The 17,999-nt window shown below is 39.9% G+C and overlaps 1 protein-coding gene across 15 annotated transcripts in view; it reads right to left on the bottom strand.

Moving 5' to 3' along the window:
* EPB41L3 (erythrocyte membrane protein band 4.1 like 3) overlaps positions 1–17,999 on the bottom strand; it is a 132,797-nt gene that overhangs the window by 35,261 nt on the left and 79,537 nt on the right. For all 15 annotated transcript variants that reach the window (XM_085319292.1, XM_085319306.1, XM_085319291.1 and 12 more), the window contains exons 4-6: positions 6,451–6,555; positions 4,058–4,100; positions 232–307 (exon numbers count right to left, since the gene is read on the bottom strand). In XM_085319292.1, coding sequence (XP_085175418.1) covers positions 232–307; positions 4,058–4,100; positions 6,451–6,555 — 224 coding nt within the window. The remainder of the gene's footprint in view (positions 1–231; positions 308–4,057; positions 4,101–6,450; positions 6,556–17,999) is intronic.

The raw sequence follows: 17,999 nt of genomic DNA, 5'->3' as shown, positions 1-17,999 counted from the left end.
GAAATGCCTGATTTTAGAGTCAAGTTATGAAAAAGTGAAAGCTTTCTTAGCTCAGAGGACTAAAAACTGTTCATAGTCTCTCTTCTGCCAAAGCATCACATATTTTCCATAAACTCCTAACAGTTAGGAAGCACAATGCAAAACATTCCTTTTCTCTGATAATCACAGTGTAAGCACTATCAAACCCAGCTTTTAAGCCCCTTCTAGAAAGATATTTAATGTTTTAAACACCTGGTAATATCTTCAGATAGCTGGGCWGGGTCTGGAGGGTAGAATTTCACGTTAAATGCAAACTGCCAAGCACCACCTGGAAAAGAGTAGAGGATTACTAAAAGTACATATTAGAAAAGTACAAGTGCAAATAGAGATGTCCATGCTATTAGATTACTAACAGACTTTAAAATACTCCAGTCAGGCAATTCATAAAAACAGGATATAGTATCTTTTTCCTGGTCTGGAGATGTTACTTTTTCTCCTCACAATTACAGTATTAGACCAGATCTTACAGAACTTTTCTTATTTAGTAAGATTTTCACTGAAGCAAGGGCCCTAAGGGAGCAGCAATGTATTGTTAACATTTGAAATTAAAGAAAAAAMCGGTCAAAAAAATGGTTACAGGGATCAACAATCTGGAAACGCAACCTATACAAGGTTTAAAAACAAGTAACTCGAAACGCAGCGGCACTGGAAGCACCACAAACTRGTGTATAAACGAGCTTCCAGTACGTAACGAGAGTCACGTGTGCAGTGCTGAACTCTTATCTGTCCGTACAGGCTTATCGGCACCGTCRCCGAGTGCTGTTTCAGCACACAGCTCCTGCCTTCAGCAGACATAAACTGCCGCGCAGACAAAACTGAAAGGACAAACACGGAGGCCGTAACTGAAAAAGGGCCTTCAAGACTGGGGAACTCTTATTTGGGAATTTCAGTAACTTTAGGTGACCCTTAGGATATTGGTTTGCATCATGGCAAGTATTTTGTAAAAATTTTCTGGAAAGTTAGCTTTAAGTGTGGCTAAGAATATCGAGACTAAAACTAAGAAAGAATTAAACATAACACAAACATAAAAGCTATTCTGAAAAAGGTGACAAGTTATGCTAGTGCACATCTCAAATACAAGTAAAAAGTAGTAAAAAAAAATGGGATGTTCTAGCAAGCAACATGGTGACATTTTAGTGAAAGAACTTTTCACCTAGGCCTTTGTTGTGGGAAAAATCTCTCTATACGTATTTCTGTCATTTAAGTCACAATATCTCTGCAGTCAAGAAACCAAAATCATAGTAACTGGACACTTTACCAGCATTTACCATTAGGATTTCAGCTCCTGGTGAAATTTTGGAGTTCCTTCATCTGAGGACCTTTTCCACTTTGTTGTGCCGTAAGAGCCTATGGGAGGAAGAGCTGCCCAGCAGTGAGGCTGGGACATGTCCCACCTGGGAATGGGTAACGGGCCGAGAGCCAGTCCGGCCACTGGACGTACGGTGGAGGGCAGGGGGGCTTCGAGGCTGCTGCCAATAAATCTGTGCCTGGCTCCTGGCACACACAAAATAAATAAAACCTATCGTATATCCCTTGGGAGCACAGCTGGCTAGGGTAACAGAGTAAGAGGCCTTCTCTCCTCACTTACATGGGTTTAAATACAACACAGCTCTGTTCACACTAGAGGGTTAAAACTAATGGGGTGCAAACTAGAGGCCTTCTACACAGTGACAGCTTAAATTTTTCAAACACTGGAATGAAATCCTGCTTGTTTACCATGGAATCAGGGATCTCTGAGTTTTCTACCACTCAATCCACATTTAGTAGCATTACATATATTTTTTTTAACCATTCATGAATATTGCCGTGTGTAAGAGTCCTACTTTTCCAAAGTTTTCCTGTTCCAAACTTGTAAGGTGAATTCTATAAAGCAAGCARATTATTGCTGTCATCTTCTACAAATACAACTGTCCCCTGCATCAGGTTCAGGACTAGACTTTTCTCCCCTGGTTAATCTCTCGCTGTCACAACCTTTCACTGTCTAACTCATGGCTTGGGCACATATTAAATGCATTTCAAATCAGGAGTTTCAAGCTGAACTGTTTTACTTGCACTGACAATCAACATAATTTGACTCATCAAGGTTTGCAGCGCTTTCTGGACCCACCCTTTTAGTAGATTAAAAGAAGGCATACAATGAAACACAAATCTTGGTTATTTCTCATTGCAGATCACTTACGTGTAATGAAAGTAATACTGGTGGAAAGATGCAGTTGTTCCTAGTAACTGAGGAAGTTTTCCACTCAGTGTAAATTAACCCTTTGAATCCTGGAGGGGGAAGTGACTTTTGCTAGGCTTGGTCCAACAAATGTAAGCTACCAGGTGCATTTGTTTGTAAAAGCACAGAAGCATTATTTACAAAACGTGTAGACACAAACTACTGAGATTTTCCTGACAAGAAAGTTATACAAACAAACATTTCATCAATTTTTAAAAGAGAGGGGGAAAATAATTAGGTCACATTTTGAGCCTGGCAGCTGTGACATGGTTTTTCTATGAGACATTTTTGAATTTCTAACACAGCAGAGAGCTAAATTTAACAACTGAGCTTTTTAAAATACACATGTGAAGCAAAAAATTGACTGATTCTCTGTGAATTGAATGGTCATTTTTGTAGCAAAGTTCAAGTTTTTGAAATGCAGAGAAGAAAGACACTTTGATGGAGTGCTATTTACTACAGGATTTTAACAGTGTTCCTGGATACGGTCTAAACAAAGGTAATGCAAAGAAATAATTTTAACTGTGGCTCAATCCCCTAAGGTTATGTTGTTTAATGTCAAACTTTAGGTTTTTGCATCTCTGCAAATGTCAAGTTGTTTTTAGTAACGTCACTTCATGTTTTCTGGTCCTGAGTAATTGTCTGATCTCTTTATGTGATAAAATACCTAAAACATTCAGAAAATCCAGAGATTTGGGACAAGATGCAGCAGAAGAATGAGAAATTTAAGTTCTGTGATAGGTCACAGTGGCCATAACCAACCTCACTGTGGGGGCAGGAAGACCTCTGCCCCTTCCCTGCAGCTCTCCTGCTACTCTAAAGCTGGGGAGAAGGGGCCAGCACTCCCTCTAGCTTGTCCTGTAAATCTCCCAGCATCTCCCACGAGAAGCGGGTGAGGCATTTATATGAGCCGTGTACCAGGACGAAGAGCGATCCAGTTGCAGAGGTGTCCGGCCGGGCAGCCTCCCTATACGTGGTGCAGTGAGACGGTGTCAGTCACTTAGACCACGTGCACTATTTATGGCTCAGAGAGACTTTGTCCTTGGCCCTTACTCTGTTTTTGAGCCTCCAGGGCTTATACAGCAGGTTGCAGCCGCAGGCTGGGAGGAACGACCTAGTCCTGCTCGTCTTAGTGCCTGAGCGGACATTTGGTTGGTTTACTGACCTCAGGACTAAGGTTTGCAGCTAAGCAGCAAATGTAATAAAACACTAACGTGACAGCTCCGAAAGCAGTGCCGCTGGTACTTGCCAAATCCTATTGCAACTCATTTCAACAGCAAAGTCTCCACACAGGGGACCTTACCAGTTTTCTCCTTTCATCACGTCGGAGCAGATGTGGGAAAGGCTACCTAGCCTGCTCGCGAGGTCTGCATGGGCTGACTCTCCACTGTTTAGGAGACCGTGTGGACTGAGAAACTAAGGCTGCGTCTAGCACCAGCAGCGGGTGAGTGCTCCTGACCACAAAAAAGCCCATGAGCTGCAGTGTGCCTGGTGTTACAAGATGATCACTTACACCCAGGAGTTCTGAATTACCCCAACGACTTAGGAATAAGCCTATACAGCTGTAACAGCCAATGAGTGAAACTGGGTGTCTGGCACCAAAGAAATCTCACTAGGATGTCAGGGAATCACTTCTCTGTCTCTGCTACCTGGTTTGGCTAAAAAGAGGTCTGATAGGTTTGCAAATATAGATTACAGTTTGGAAGGAGACACATTTTATCAGATTTTGATCTCTGGATACACCAGCATGAAATCTCTCCAGATCCCCTGAAATAAACACAGAAATGATAACAAACTTACTTCGGATCTGCTTTTTGATTTCCTTGGCAGGGTCCAACCAATTCTGAAAAGAAAATGTTTCCTTTTTCAATTTGAATTAGAAAATACAATAAACATTATTTTTAAAACAGTGCTATGAGACAGTCCTAGAARACTTGAAGGTCCATTCCTTTATTTTCGGAATAGCAGTAGACAGGAATAACACTCAGTTTCAATGTGCGGCCCTGGGTAGAATCAGGATTTTATTAACTGTCTCAGCTGAACGGTTTGAAATTAAAAAAACAAAACAATCCACAGAAACCTCCTTCCAAAATAGCTTCTGGGAAAATGCCAACTGGATTTCCATGAGCTTGTCACGAAGTTGTGTTGATTTAATCCTTGAAGGCCTGAGCGTACTGAAAAGTCTTGCTGTACTGTCAGCAAGCATGGCACGGGACACCTCCGTATTTGCAACCCAGCGTAAGCGCGAGGGGTTACTGCGGGGCACCAGCGGAGACTAACGGCAGAATCACCGCCGAGRTGCCGTGCAGAGCTTGCTGGCTATGTGAGAAGACCCTGCCGAGGAGGTGGGGAATTATCAYGGCAACGTGTTACTACTCTCTGGCTGCTGAGGAGCGCCGTTGGCTGAGACACAAATCCTCCGGAGAGGGCRCGCAGCAGCTCGCTGCCTCTTGGCGTTTCAGCTCCAGCCAAAGCCTAAAATTTATGAAGCACTCTGCTTTGTACCCACTTCTCTGACTCTCAGATATTGGGAGATAAAGTCCTTGCGCTCCTGCATTGTCTTCTAACAGAGTTAAATTAATATTTAAAATGCGTTGCACAGTACAGAACAAAAAGTTCRCTTCCCATAGGAAAGTTCCACCTTCTCCAAGGAAAGACAAACAAATGTATCAGAGCAAAAATATTAAAGAAATATCAAACAAACAGAACACAACAAAACCCCCACAACAAAAACAACCAGTCTGCAGCTGTCCAAACCCAGTCAGTAGCACTAATCATGAAGCTAAAAGAGCTCCAACTATTTTTGAGCATGAAAGCACACTATGCAGCTATAAATTAAAGATGCATCAGAATTTCTATTTTCAAATGTGACGTGATGTGGACACAATATTGTCTGACTGGAAGGCATTTGGCAGAGAATAGAGGTGAATGGATAACTACTCTAACATTAAAATTATGCATGTTATTGATCAATAGTGTCGGTCAATTATTCTTTTAGCTATTAATCTCTGCAGAGAGTAATTGGTGATCTATAAATGTTTAGCACTTCTAAACCACCTGTTAATAATGAATGCATTTTTTTGTTCCCAATAAAGGAAAGCATACCTATTTGGAAATGCACTTACACATCTGCCTAACTTTAACCACAACTCAAAATTAAGCGTATGYTTAAGTGTTATCCTGAACTGGCATGGACCTAGTGTCTGTTTAAGTGATTTTCTGACTCAGGGACAAAATCCTCATATTTTGAAGTCTGYAAAGAGAGGGGAAGAAAGAGAAAAAAAGAACCACAGGCTGATTACTTTTGTATCATACATAACCGAAACAATGAGAAGCCTAGAAAATATAAATGTTCTCACAGGACGTAACAACTAAAAAAGTAGTAATAGGTCCAGCTACCTAAGGGAAGACCTTTGAGGCCATGCCGAGCTCAGAACGCCTCCATCTGGCAAGCTCTGCTGGGCTATGGCACAGCTTGCTAAGAAGTTCTGGTATGGGATTCTTTCAAAATATTTACCTTAAAACACCAACACATACACAACATTTTAAAATGATCCTTTAATATTCTTTTTTTTTATCATAATGTGTCCACAATAATATATATGTATTTAACATCTGAACCTTTAATTTTCTTCCACACTGTTAATAGCTTATTTAATGCTAAAGTTGAGATATAGACAGACAGAATGGGATTCACTCTTGCTGCTAACTGCTTCTTAAGACTTGCGTCTTCAGCCAAATCAACAATAATGCTAAGACAGAGTAAGTCAAGTCTTAAAGCCAAAACTTTATCTCAGCAGTTAGCAGCAGCAGTGAATCACATTCTATCTTTATCCCAGCCATAGCATTAAATAAGCCACATTTGAGTGTTATATGTTCAGTAATACATCCAGGAGTGTAAATCTGACTTTCACCTATGGTGTTAATGAAATAGATCCTACTAGAAAGAGAACCAGCTACATGATTAACTTCTTTGATGTCATACACAGCCAACACAGGTGGAAGCCAAGGAAGTGCAGGGGATGTTCTCAGGAGGCACAAAGCAGTACCAAAAAATAATAACTCTAACTACATACATGCAGACTGGAAAGAAAGATAAAAAGTTCTGGACTGTTGGCAACTGTTTAGGGGGACTGTATAAGGGGAAATCTGAAGCCCACATACCAAAAGGCCAACCAAAGTTTGTGTGTTACCTTTTGGTTTTCTGTGTCTCTGTATGTTAGTCCAAAGTAGTCCTTTTCCAAAAGGTTCAGATGCTCACACACTTTGTCAAATAGAACTTGACCTCTGGAACGTTTCTGTGGGAAATGAAAAAAAAAAAATCATGCTTGCAAAATAAACTGGTATGAGCATTAAAGTAACACCTTTGCTGTTTAATTCTCAAATAGGTAACCCAAAAYTGACTTATTTAAACTGACCTATCTTTCAAACCTATTGATCTGGAGCTTCGTAAGAATCTACTGAATGGGACAAATCTGCTTTTCATAAAAATTCAGGTCCTGTTGAGGAGTTAAAATATAAATTAATAGACATCATGTTTCTAGTYTCAATTAGAAGATTTATTCTGCCTTTCAGAAACTGCTACTTCGAGTTTATTCCAAGGTTGTATCTCAGCAAAAAATAGAGCTTTCTTTATATGCAAGAGTAGTAGCAAACAATAGTACAAAATATTCCCAGGAGTGGGTTATCAAAGCTGTGACTCCAGGGCAATCTGCTGGAGGAAAAAGTGAATGTGGAGGTATTTCTTGCTTCATTAACACCATGGACCAATTCCAGGATCTTTTTTTTGTATCGTATACACGTAAACACAATACACTGCAGTCAATGAAAAGAGCACAGTATCTCACTGGAAAGCAACTGGGTAAGAAAGCAGTTTTCCAGCATTTCACTCACCTTAATTGCTAATCTCTTTACTGCTAACAGGTTATATGAGAAGATATCTCACTGTCAATAGTAAAATCCCTTAGCAGAACCCTCATAGTACCTCTTATGTTAGGCAGCAAAAATTCAGGTCACCCTCATTCTCAGTGTTACACTGCACTGAAAAAAAATCCTCAAAAAAAGAAGGGGGGGAGAAAAGTCCTTTTTATAGGCTTCCTATGCAAATTTAATATGCATTAGTTATGATAAAGAATTCAAAAAATATTTGGGCCATTGTTTCATCAGATACTGTCTGCCGGAGTGCAGCTCAGCTGAAGAAAAAAGAAACGTTCTCTCCAATTTTTTTTCAAACATAGAGACATACATACATATATAAACATTTTAGCTTAAACTTGATGTCAGTGAAACAGTTTCTTTAGCTGTTACACATGACTCTAAGCAGAATGGAAATACACTTCTTACTTCAAACACGACACTGGAGCCTACGACAAAGGAAGACAGAACACTGCTTTAGAATTTATCTTCATTAAAATAATGAGGGCAAATCCAGAACACTGCACAGATTATTGTTTTCCGTGTTACGCAGTGACTATTTGTGGTCAAGTTACACCGAGTATATTCATTACGGTCCGCCATTCCTTAAATGTCAGCCATCTGGATCCACGTCTCCTCTCCTCTACAGCAGCCCTGCCACGACAGCTATTTTATCAGGGTCCCTTAGCGGGCAGGCAGCATTCTTCCTCCTGCACCAACTCCCTAAGCTACATACACGGAGCGGAGAACAGCGCTCTTCTGTCAGTTAAGCTGCACCYACACCACGTTGCCAGCACAGCAATGTTGGCTGGAGCGTGTGAATATTTCACAATCCAAACTGACACAACTATGCCAACAGAATGGTAGAGCCCAGAGCGGCCTCAAAACTGATTTAGAAGTGGTAAGCAAGCCAATGAAAAATAAAAAATTGAGGGTTGCTGTCTAACACCTAGCAAAAACATTATGAAAAATAATGGTGTAAGATGCAGTGCATAACCTAATTTATGTTTAATTCAGTATTTATATTCAAGATGTGATGGTACATTAGACAGGAAGGAGGGAAATAGCTTCTATAGTTTTATTGATGGTAAAACTGAGAAATGAGGTTGATGAATTCTAACAAGTCTTCTTCAGCTGAGAAGAAAACACACTGCAGAAGTGTATTGCAAATAGTGTGTACTGCCTTAATTTCATTTACTGTGTCTTCTTACACCATTTGAGTAAGCAGCTCTAGGACCTTATTCTCCTTTTCACACGCTTTCAACCCTATATTAGGAAGCAKAACTATAACCTCAGTTGCTCTATGATTTCAAACAAATGTTCAGTTAATTCTTCAAGCCACAAACTTGGAAGTAGATAATAGAGGCTGGTGGTTTTATACTTTAAACTCCATGGAGATGAGCAAACAGATAAAGAGGAAGATTCCACTACTGATGCACACAGARGAACGAAGTCTGAACTTTCAAGCCAAAATAATCACATTTCTGCAAGAAAAAAGCTATGCTACATTTTGCTGAATTTCTTGCTTTTCTACTTGATAGTAAACTAAGTGCTTATCCTGAATAGAGAGAACTAAGTAGGTTAAACCTGTATGATACCCACTTCAAAAAACCACCTGTCTGCACGATTTACATGTATTTGAATTGTAACACTTCAATGTCCTGTCTCAAGAGTCATACAAGGTCAAAACAGGAGCAGCTTTATCTCGCTGATCCATGCATTTGCACAGATGTCAGCTTTGAGAAATAGTAGCTAGTAGCTACAAGGTATGATGTTTTTACAGAGAATTGTAGGAAGCAGTTGTGTGGGGCTATGCTACATCAAAAATGAAGGAAACTCCCTCAGGATTATTTGTGTATCTACATACAGCACTGCTGCACAGTACCAATGCAGGCACACACGCAAYATTAGCATACATTATCTCTTTTAAAAATAACGTTGCATAAAAACACAATGAGAGGAGACTACTGCATAAACCTATAGGAAATTAAGTGCTTTAGTTAGGAATAAGCAATTAAAGCAAATRGGCAGACCTTCCATGCTCCTATTAATTGCTTTTACTTCAACATGTGTCTAAATAAGCATGATAGATGAGGTATGGATATCATTCCTTTGCCATGAGTCAGAGAGAGAATGGAAGAAAACAAAAATCCAGTTACAAAYTCATACAGCTTCTAAATCCACCTTAAACCTTTGCTTTCTACCATTTTGGAGCGACAAGTCTAAGGGAATGAAAGACTGACAATCTGCTGGTTAGTATGAATTACAGCTTATTGCAAAAAAATGTCAAGCTATCCTCAGTAGTCCACAAAGTGCGCTTAGTGCCTCTGTAATGCTTTCAGTAGATCAAAACAATTTTTTTAAGTTCATGTTATAAAGTATTAACCAACTAAATGAAGAGTTGTTCCAAAATGTAAATATAGCAAGAGTCTCCTCCAAAATTATTCTTAGTTATTCCTCAAACACAAAYGGGATGAAATAAAACATACAGATTTGGAAAAGAAAGTCCTTTTTCCTTAAAGTTTGTGAAACAGACAACTGAAATATATATAAAATCTAGAYTGGACAGTATAAATGAGTACAAAAGCCAGGGAGCAAAAAAGTTTACACTTCTCACAGGCACTTCCCCGAAATTATATAAAACCCATGGTTCTTACTCGAAGTGAGAATAGGAAAAAACAGCCTCTTGGTCAAGCTCCCAGTGAAAAGAGCCAACAGCAGTAAACTTGGCAAGTTTGCACCCGCCAGAAATTCCCACATACAAGGGAGAGGAGAAACTGTGCCTTTCTTCGCCAGCTTCTCTTCTGTTTTTGGACTTGAGCCTCTTCCTCCTCGGGAGGCAGAAGGCTACAAAAGGCTCTCCCGCTCCCCTAATTGGCTTCCCCAGAATCAGTCCATGTTCAGACTCCTCCAAGTCAGCTTCTCACATGGCTTCTGCTCTGCCTCCTCCTTCCCAGCTATGCCCACCCCAGCTCCCTGCTCTCAGCAGCACTGACCTTATCTGACACCTCCCATTCCAATTTTTCYTTCATTTCCTGATTCATGGTCTTTTTCTGTCTCTGGACCCAGCTCAACGTACCCCCACCCAATGCCCTAATGCATCTTCTCCCTTTTTATATCTTGGCCACTAATGACCATTGCTCAGCAGCACTGAAAATGAGAAATGACATAGTTAACACTATTAAAAACACCGGATCATAAAAAAATACATATTTCAACTAGTGGCCTACGGAACTGGAGGATGGAACAAACATGTACTTGCACTGGTCTGTAACGTCTCAAGTTCAGGGATCTCCTCCAGGCATTATCCCTCCAGTACGTTCCTATCCCGCTCGCTGTAACAAAACTGCTAGACCAAGACAACACATTGTGCATCATTGCAAATGAGGAGCACAACAATGAAGTACTTCATCGTAGCACTGCACGTATAATGGGATTATTGTAAAGTCAATTATTCTCACTAGTGAACTTTTGGGTACAATGCCTAGTACTTCTTTGTGACAAAGTTTTTCTTCATTGTGGTTAAATCCATAAGCTGTAATGTACTTAAGATGAATGGACATTATTAAAAAGAAAAAAAAAAAAGGCAAGCCTTAGTTACAGATACATTCTCATTTCAGCCATGAAGTAAGAACTGCACATGAATATAATCAGAGAATTATAGAGTATCTGAGGCTAGAAGGGACCTCTGGAGATTACCAGGACCAACTGCCTTGCTCAAGCAGGGTCAGCTGGAGCAGGCTGCCCAGGGCTRTGCCAAGTTGGATTTTGAATCTCTCCAAGGATGGAGGCTCTACAACCTCTCTAGGCAACCTSTTCCAGTGTTCAACCACCTTCACAGTCAAGAGGTGTTTTCTAATGTTTAAGTGGGATTTCTTGTGTTTCAGCTTGTCTCCCGGGCCTCTCGTTCTATTGCAAGGTACCACTGTGAAGAGTCTGGGTCTATCCTCTTTAYAGCCCCTCCCAATCACGTATTTATACACTCTCCTCATTTGTCAGATGTTCCAACACACTCTATTAATCATCTGCATGGCCCTTCACTGGACTCATTCCAAGTAGGTCCACATCTCGGACATAGCACTTCAGATGTGGTCTCACCAATGCCGAGTAGGGTGAAGGTTTACTCTTCTCAACTTCCTGGCAATGCTGTGCCTAATGAAGCCCTGGATGTTGTTGGCCTGAGCTACAAGTACACATTGCAGATTCATGGTCAACCTATTCTTCATAAGGACCTCAAGTAATATCCTGTATCACAGCAATCAAGCTGTCAAAACCATACTATATTGTGATAAGCCCATAGGAAAGTTATGTGGAAAATCGGTAACAAACAACTGAATACATGACATCAACTTCCTTGTCATGCAGGAACTACTAAGACCACAGGAACCATCTTTGCTATTTAGAGTGATACAAGGAAGTGATCAGGAGTATTTCAAATGTTACRTTCTGGACTTTACTTCTTAGACTAGAAGCTAATTGTGCTACAGTAAGACGTATCAGGATCCATAAAAGCAGATCTCCTCCTACACCAAGCAGAGCAGAAAGCACTGCAGGAGTACCCCCAGCATTACTTTAAGTTGGGCCAGCACAGAAGCCAGACAGAGCACAGTGTATTTGAGTGTGTACCATTCCCTTTCCACCCTGGTGAGAGGGTCCTCATACATGGTGATGCCCCAAAGGAATGGCAGTTGCTTCTAAAGATTTTAGATCAGCAGCAAGTTCTCCTGCATTAAGGGGGCAAAGCTTTGTCAGCTGCTCTCTGATGCACTCTCTCCCACGACAATGCACTTGCACTTATTTTGGCAACCACAATTGTACCGGATTGGCCATCTCTTCTAGTTTTAGTCCAGCAGGAAGGTATCTACATTGGAGGGCCTTTCACATTGGCCTGTTCCAGGCAGAATCCAACTCTGCACTTCTCACCAGAGAAGTCATGCAGCACCAGTACCAGTTCCTTACTGAGGCTGAGAAACTTTTACCCTTGGAGGTTTTCAAGGCATCAGCCAGGCACAGCTGACCTGGCCTAGTGTTGGCCATCATCCTGTTCAAACAAGCGGCTAGATCAGCTGCCCTTCCAAATTTCCTCCTGCCAACACGGCTCTGACTCTGTGATCTCTGTGTGTCTCTCTGCAGGCACTACGGGGTTAACAGTCTTCCCCTCCACACACCTGACTGAAATGTAGAGGGCTCTCCTCCCTTTCTCTCCTCTCATACTCTATTTTTACTCACTAACAGATTACCTTCCTCTCACTGATAGGGAAATAGGACGAGTGGTTGAAGAGCAGAAAACAGCCTTCTCAGCTTCCTAGAAATTAAAGCTACTGCAACCTCCAAAGTGTTACATTTTAGAGTGGTGCTATTTTTGCATACAATACTGCAGTCTCATGTGTATACAAAATGCTGAGCAAGAGGTGGGGGAGGAAGCAATCTGCAGCAAGCAGGTACACTCTGCTATATGAAAGCGATTACAAGAGATCACATTCAAAGAGGGTTTTATAGGCAAAGGAAAACCCAAAGACAGAAAGCATGACCCACAGCCAAACACCAACAGCCACCAATAGCCGTCATCTCCACTGTATAGTAACTACAAGGTCAGGGCAYCCAAATGAATTAAAAGTTCTCTCTCTTCTCTGTTCAATCAAGGAGCACAGAAAGAGAAACAGCCATCACAGCCGTGGACTTGGATTTTAAAWGGAAAGCGTCTGCATCTTTCTTTCTGCACGAATACATATGCAAACACAACACAGCTACTTTCTTCAGAAAAGCTGTCAAGCTGCCAGTGAACAATGCAACACTAGCACTAGCCTGGCATGAAATTCAGTACAATTACTATAATAACTCTAGTGAGCATGATCACTGGAACAAGGTCAAACAGATTAGTATCATGAAATCCCGGTAGAAATAATTGGACTTTAAATGATGTTGAGGTTAGCTGGTTCACATTCCTAATTAGCATTTGCACTTTCCAATGGATCTTAACAATATACTGTATAAATGCGTGTGCTTGCTCTAGTCTTGCATGGTATAATGTGTTTTGGCATGTGACTGCAAACCTCTTCCTTTTCCCTCATTCTTTTTCATGGGGAAATATTAGCTATCTTTTTCATTTATAATGTGGGCCATGGAAAAGATTTCAACAGTMTCCAAATCACTAAATTTGCTTTATTTTACTGTTCTAGTTTGCAGTTATACTGCATTTTGCAAGTATATTGCATTTTGTAAGATATTTTTGTAGATATTTCAGTTTTACATACCACAGCATACATGGTGGTCTCTTCCATGCAAACAGAGGGGCAAACACACATAAAAGTTAAAATGTATACGGCAACAAATAAACAACATACACAAGGTGGAAGTTTCATTCTTCTCAGGTTGCGGCTTCTGCAATTATTCTTGTAACACAAACAAGTGTAAATGATTAGGTGGTTGTTAGAAACACTTCATATTTGCTGCAGCGATCACTCTTCCCACAACTTCCCCAGCTGAGACATTTACAGTCTCTGAATTGCTGAATTCCAGTCTCCTGTCAACACATTCATTCTCATTCTTTCCTCAGGAATTCCATACCTTACACATTATTATTTTGCCCAATCTTGGAAAAACATTTTCACAAGTAATTGTTATTTACAAGTTAAAGTGGTCCAGTGTACGCAAGTTGCCAAGATCACTTTTATATTGAGAACTCTTATCTCTGTGGGGAGTATCTTAATGACACACATTTTTCATAACTTAAAACTACACTAACAACCTTTATTTCATTCTTTTCAAAAAATAATTACATTCAAATATTTTTGCATATGCAAACATATACAAATGTGTGAATAAGTAAATGCTCAATGTATTTCCGAATGCAGAGGAGCAAGGGATCATTTTCACATCACAGAAAGTCTCCATCTATGGGGAGTCAATTAGAGCTTCTAAACTCAAGCAACAGAGTAAGAAGCATACTTGTATCTGCTTGTAAAACAAACATCTATTGATTATGGCATTTCCTTTATATTTCCTGAAAAAAAAAAAAAAGGTCAAGATCTGAAGGGTTCATCTTAGAATTTTAGAAACGAATTGGTGGACATTTTAGGACAGAAGATTTCCAAACAGGGAAAATATTTTTTTGGGGGGGGACTAAATCAGTATCTTTCATGAGAAGATCAAAAAAAAAAAAAAAAAAGAGAGAGAGCGAGAGCGAGCGGAGAATAAATGCAGGAAGTCATTCCAAAGAAGTTTAATTTCCAACCGCTAACTTTCCTCCACAGTTTCTCTACACCAGGAAAAAAAGAGAAAGAAAGGTGGCACAGGAGAAAAGTATCCCCATATTTCTTCAAGTTTATCTTTTCTTAACTGATGTCAGTCCCCAGGAAGCTAAGTGGGTAGTACTCTGGAAAAGAATGGAGAATCTTTCCAGAAGCACTGATTGCAGAAAATGAGCAAGTTTTCCTCGGGTTTAATAAAGCGCACTTTACAGACAACATGTACAACCAGCAAAATGAGACCTAGCATTATTAAGAGAAAGCATGACTTAACTGATGGAATTTAGGCCCCTAAGTCCGTTGCTCTGTTTGCTAAATACTATACTAGCACCAGTTCCAAATCCCCAAATTCAGTTCAACTGAAATTTCAGTATATTGACAGTGATGTTCTACTCATCATGTAGAACGTTCTACAMGGACTCACAATCTGCCACCAAAAATCAAACTGAACAAAATCTTTCCTGAAGTTACTTGGACAATGGTGTACAACAGAGACATCAGTAAAATTCACAAAAGGACAGCTGAAAACAGAAGCCAATGCAAACAACAGATACCTTACTAGCACCTCCCTACTACTACTTTCTGCACAGACAAACAGATAAAAGCTTAAAGCCCAAAAGCAAAGAACACATTTCATCTTTTTCCTTCGACTTTTTTCTTATGTATCCTAGAGAAAAACCTTGGTTTTGGTAGATGAAGACTATTATAAATAAACTTTCATGAGGATATGAGACTCTTGGATGGCCATAATACTCTCAACTCAGTTGGCAAGCAGTTAGACTGCATGTGTAGGAGACACTCAGCAAGAAGTCTCTGCCAGCCTTTCAGGAGGCAAAGAAAATAAAGGCAATAAAAACACAAGGTTTGGAGCAAAATACATTCATTTTACGGTTCTCAAAAGGACATACTGATTAATCTTCCAGGCATTTAACTTTAGCCTGATATACATATACGTGTGTATGTGTATACATATGTATACGTATGTGTGTGTATATATACGTGTGTATATATATATATATATATATACACACGTATATATACACACACAGCTTTATTGGTAGACTTCATCTAGGAATGTCCCAGGTCACAATTCCAAACACAAATCTACTGAATAAACAATATAGCCAATGTGAGTAGTACTAAAAGCTAGGCAATTTCAGAAGGATTTAGCCGAATAAAAGCTGTGTTAAAAAGACATTTTTATAATGTGAAAATATTTCATTAAAAAAGTGCTTTACCTAAAAGCAAATATAAGCTCTCCAAAATGTTTTTTTCTTCTTTAATAGCCTTTTTATGTGTGGATCTGCCTATACAAGTTGGTAAGTGACTAATATATTCAAATAGCTTGAAATAAAAACTGCAATATAATTATGTCTATCTCTATTTATTTAGAACTGTATCCTACATTGCTCTGCTTTGCACATATGAATGCCATATAGAAAAACAGTAGATTAGAAAGTATTTTGATATACAGTGAAGATGGATCTTTTTTTCCCATCATAGTGGTACTATAATTTGTCAGCTCATTGCTATTTATTGCATGCAGCACCTTGAAATGCATTACCATTCCTGAAAATATCCATTTTYGACACCTACATCCTAAGTAATAATTCAAATCTTTAGATGAATACATAGCACTGTCTATACCGTATTTATACATCTGCACCAAGTGTCAGTGACATTGTATAACATGACACAGTTTCTATCAGGGGCAACCTTCTTTAACGCTGTTTGAGCTCACAATCCTAAAAAGCCAGAACTAATCTAAAAAAAACTCAGAGGCCTGCTAAATCCCGGTAAGAAGATTGGAGACCTCATCCTGATTCTGGCATCGGACCAAATTAGGGTCTTTGCCTTCAACAGCAGCAGCAGAGATCGCAGCAACCCCAGCAGCGTACTGACGTGTGCCAGAGCGTTTGCACGTTTATGAATAAAACCTGCACTTGGGAAACCTGTACGTGCGAATGCAAAGCAGCAAAAGGAGACACCTCCGAAATGATAAATATTCTTGTGCATGGTTATATACATGGAGGCGTAACAGCCATGCTTGTATGTGCACAACCTGTCAGATACGATGATCATCAAATGGTTGGGCATTCTAAAGGTAATGTAACCCACTCCGTAAAAACTCAGATCTGATAACTGCTCACAGGTAATAATCTCCAAGAAAGGAGACTTTTCTTGAACAGCAGTTCAGTTCTCAGTACTTCTATTAGTCTTACACATTTGCTAAATATCAACATAAAAACAGTAAATCATATTGTATGCTTTTCGAGGCTTTTCAGTATGGGAAGTAATACCCTTGGTCAGTACTGTTGAGAATACAGTGTTTGGTTTTTGTTTTTGACTACACATATAATCGATGCATTTTCTTAATGCTTTCTGACTCTATATGCCCTCCTGTAAGGTCTGCAGTGACTCAAGCTGGTCTGTTGGGATTCAGTGCAGCACTTGAAGCTTTCCAGTGGGAGTTATAAATATAAATACTTTCCCTTACTCTACCTGTTCTTGGATGAGCTTAACAAATGCTCATCTCTCTTGTGCAACTGCTAATTATGCACAAGCGTATCACCAACATAGCAAGAGTAATCAACCACTATGTGAATCGTTACTGGCATATATCAGCAAAAAAAAAAAATCAACCATAAAGATTTTATTTATTTTCAACTGAAAAAAAAAGCTCTACTGGCAACATAGTCCGATTTAGAGTGTAATCTTGCCATATGAATTTAAAAGCCACAGAGCCCTCTCTGACCTACATTGCCATGCTAGAGAAAAAAAAAAATCACAGATAACATAGCACAGTGGAAAAACACTCTTGAAACAGGAGAGGCAGCACGATGATCAGGCTTTTAGGGTCGAGGTACCTTAGACAGAATCACACCATCAATGCTGAGGTTGTCAAGAAAAATAACTTAGCCTATTTTCTATGGTTGCAAGCTACATCCAAGCTTCATCCACTTCAGATCAAACCCACTTCTGCTTGAGCAAGATATATCCTGAGAGACATACTTCACTCCCCATCAAAGCTTTGCTTTACAAGCAGGTATTTCCTCACCATCCAGCCTTATATTTTGTTCACTGTTTCAACAGRCAGGGATACCAAAATACAAAAGAAGCCCAGTGAACATCTCATTGGGCCTAAGTGGAAAAATCACCCAGAGAAGATCCTAGGCTTTCATATATACGATAAAGAATAATTTCTGAGGGTGCTATTAAAGAGTTTGTTTATTAATTGGCTTGGAAACAGCAGCTCTAAGTGTTAATGTGGAACAACACTTATAAAATGGAAAAAATCRGGAACAAAGCTGGAGATGAAATGAGTCTGCTTGGATGCAAGCCAGAACAGGGGACATGCACGTGAAAACAGAGAAAAGGTGAGCACTGGAAAGCCTCACGGACTCAGGCCGCGGCCACTGGTGACGATAAAGGCACGCAGCCAGTSCATGTGAGGAATTTGCAAAGGCAAAGGAGCATTTTAGAGGTAAACCTGGAGGATGAAGAGGGCACCCAAATGCCTATTTCAGCTCCACCCCAGCTCCCAGAGAAACCTGCATGAACAAGTCCTTCTACCACCAGAG

This window comes from Rhea americana, unplaced genomic scaffold (assembly GCF_003343005.1).
Source record: "Rhea americana isolate MKP2758 unplaced genomic scaffold, rheAme1 scaffold_58, whole genome shotgun sequence".
Classification (NCBI taxonomy): Eukaryota; Metazoa; Chordata; class Aves; order Rheiformes; family Rheidae; genus Rhea; species Rhea americana.
This window is presented reverse-complemented; position numbering and strand designations above follow the sequence as displayed.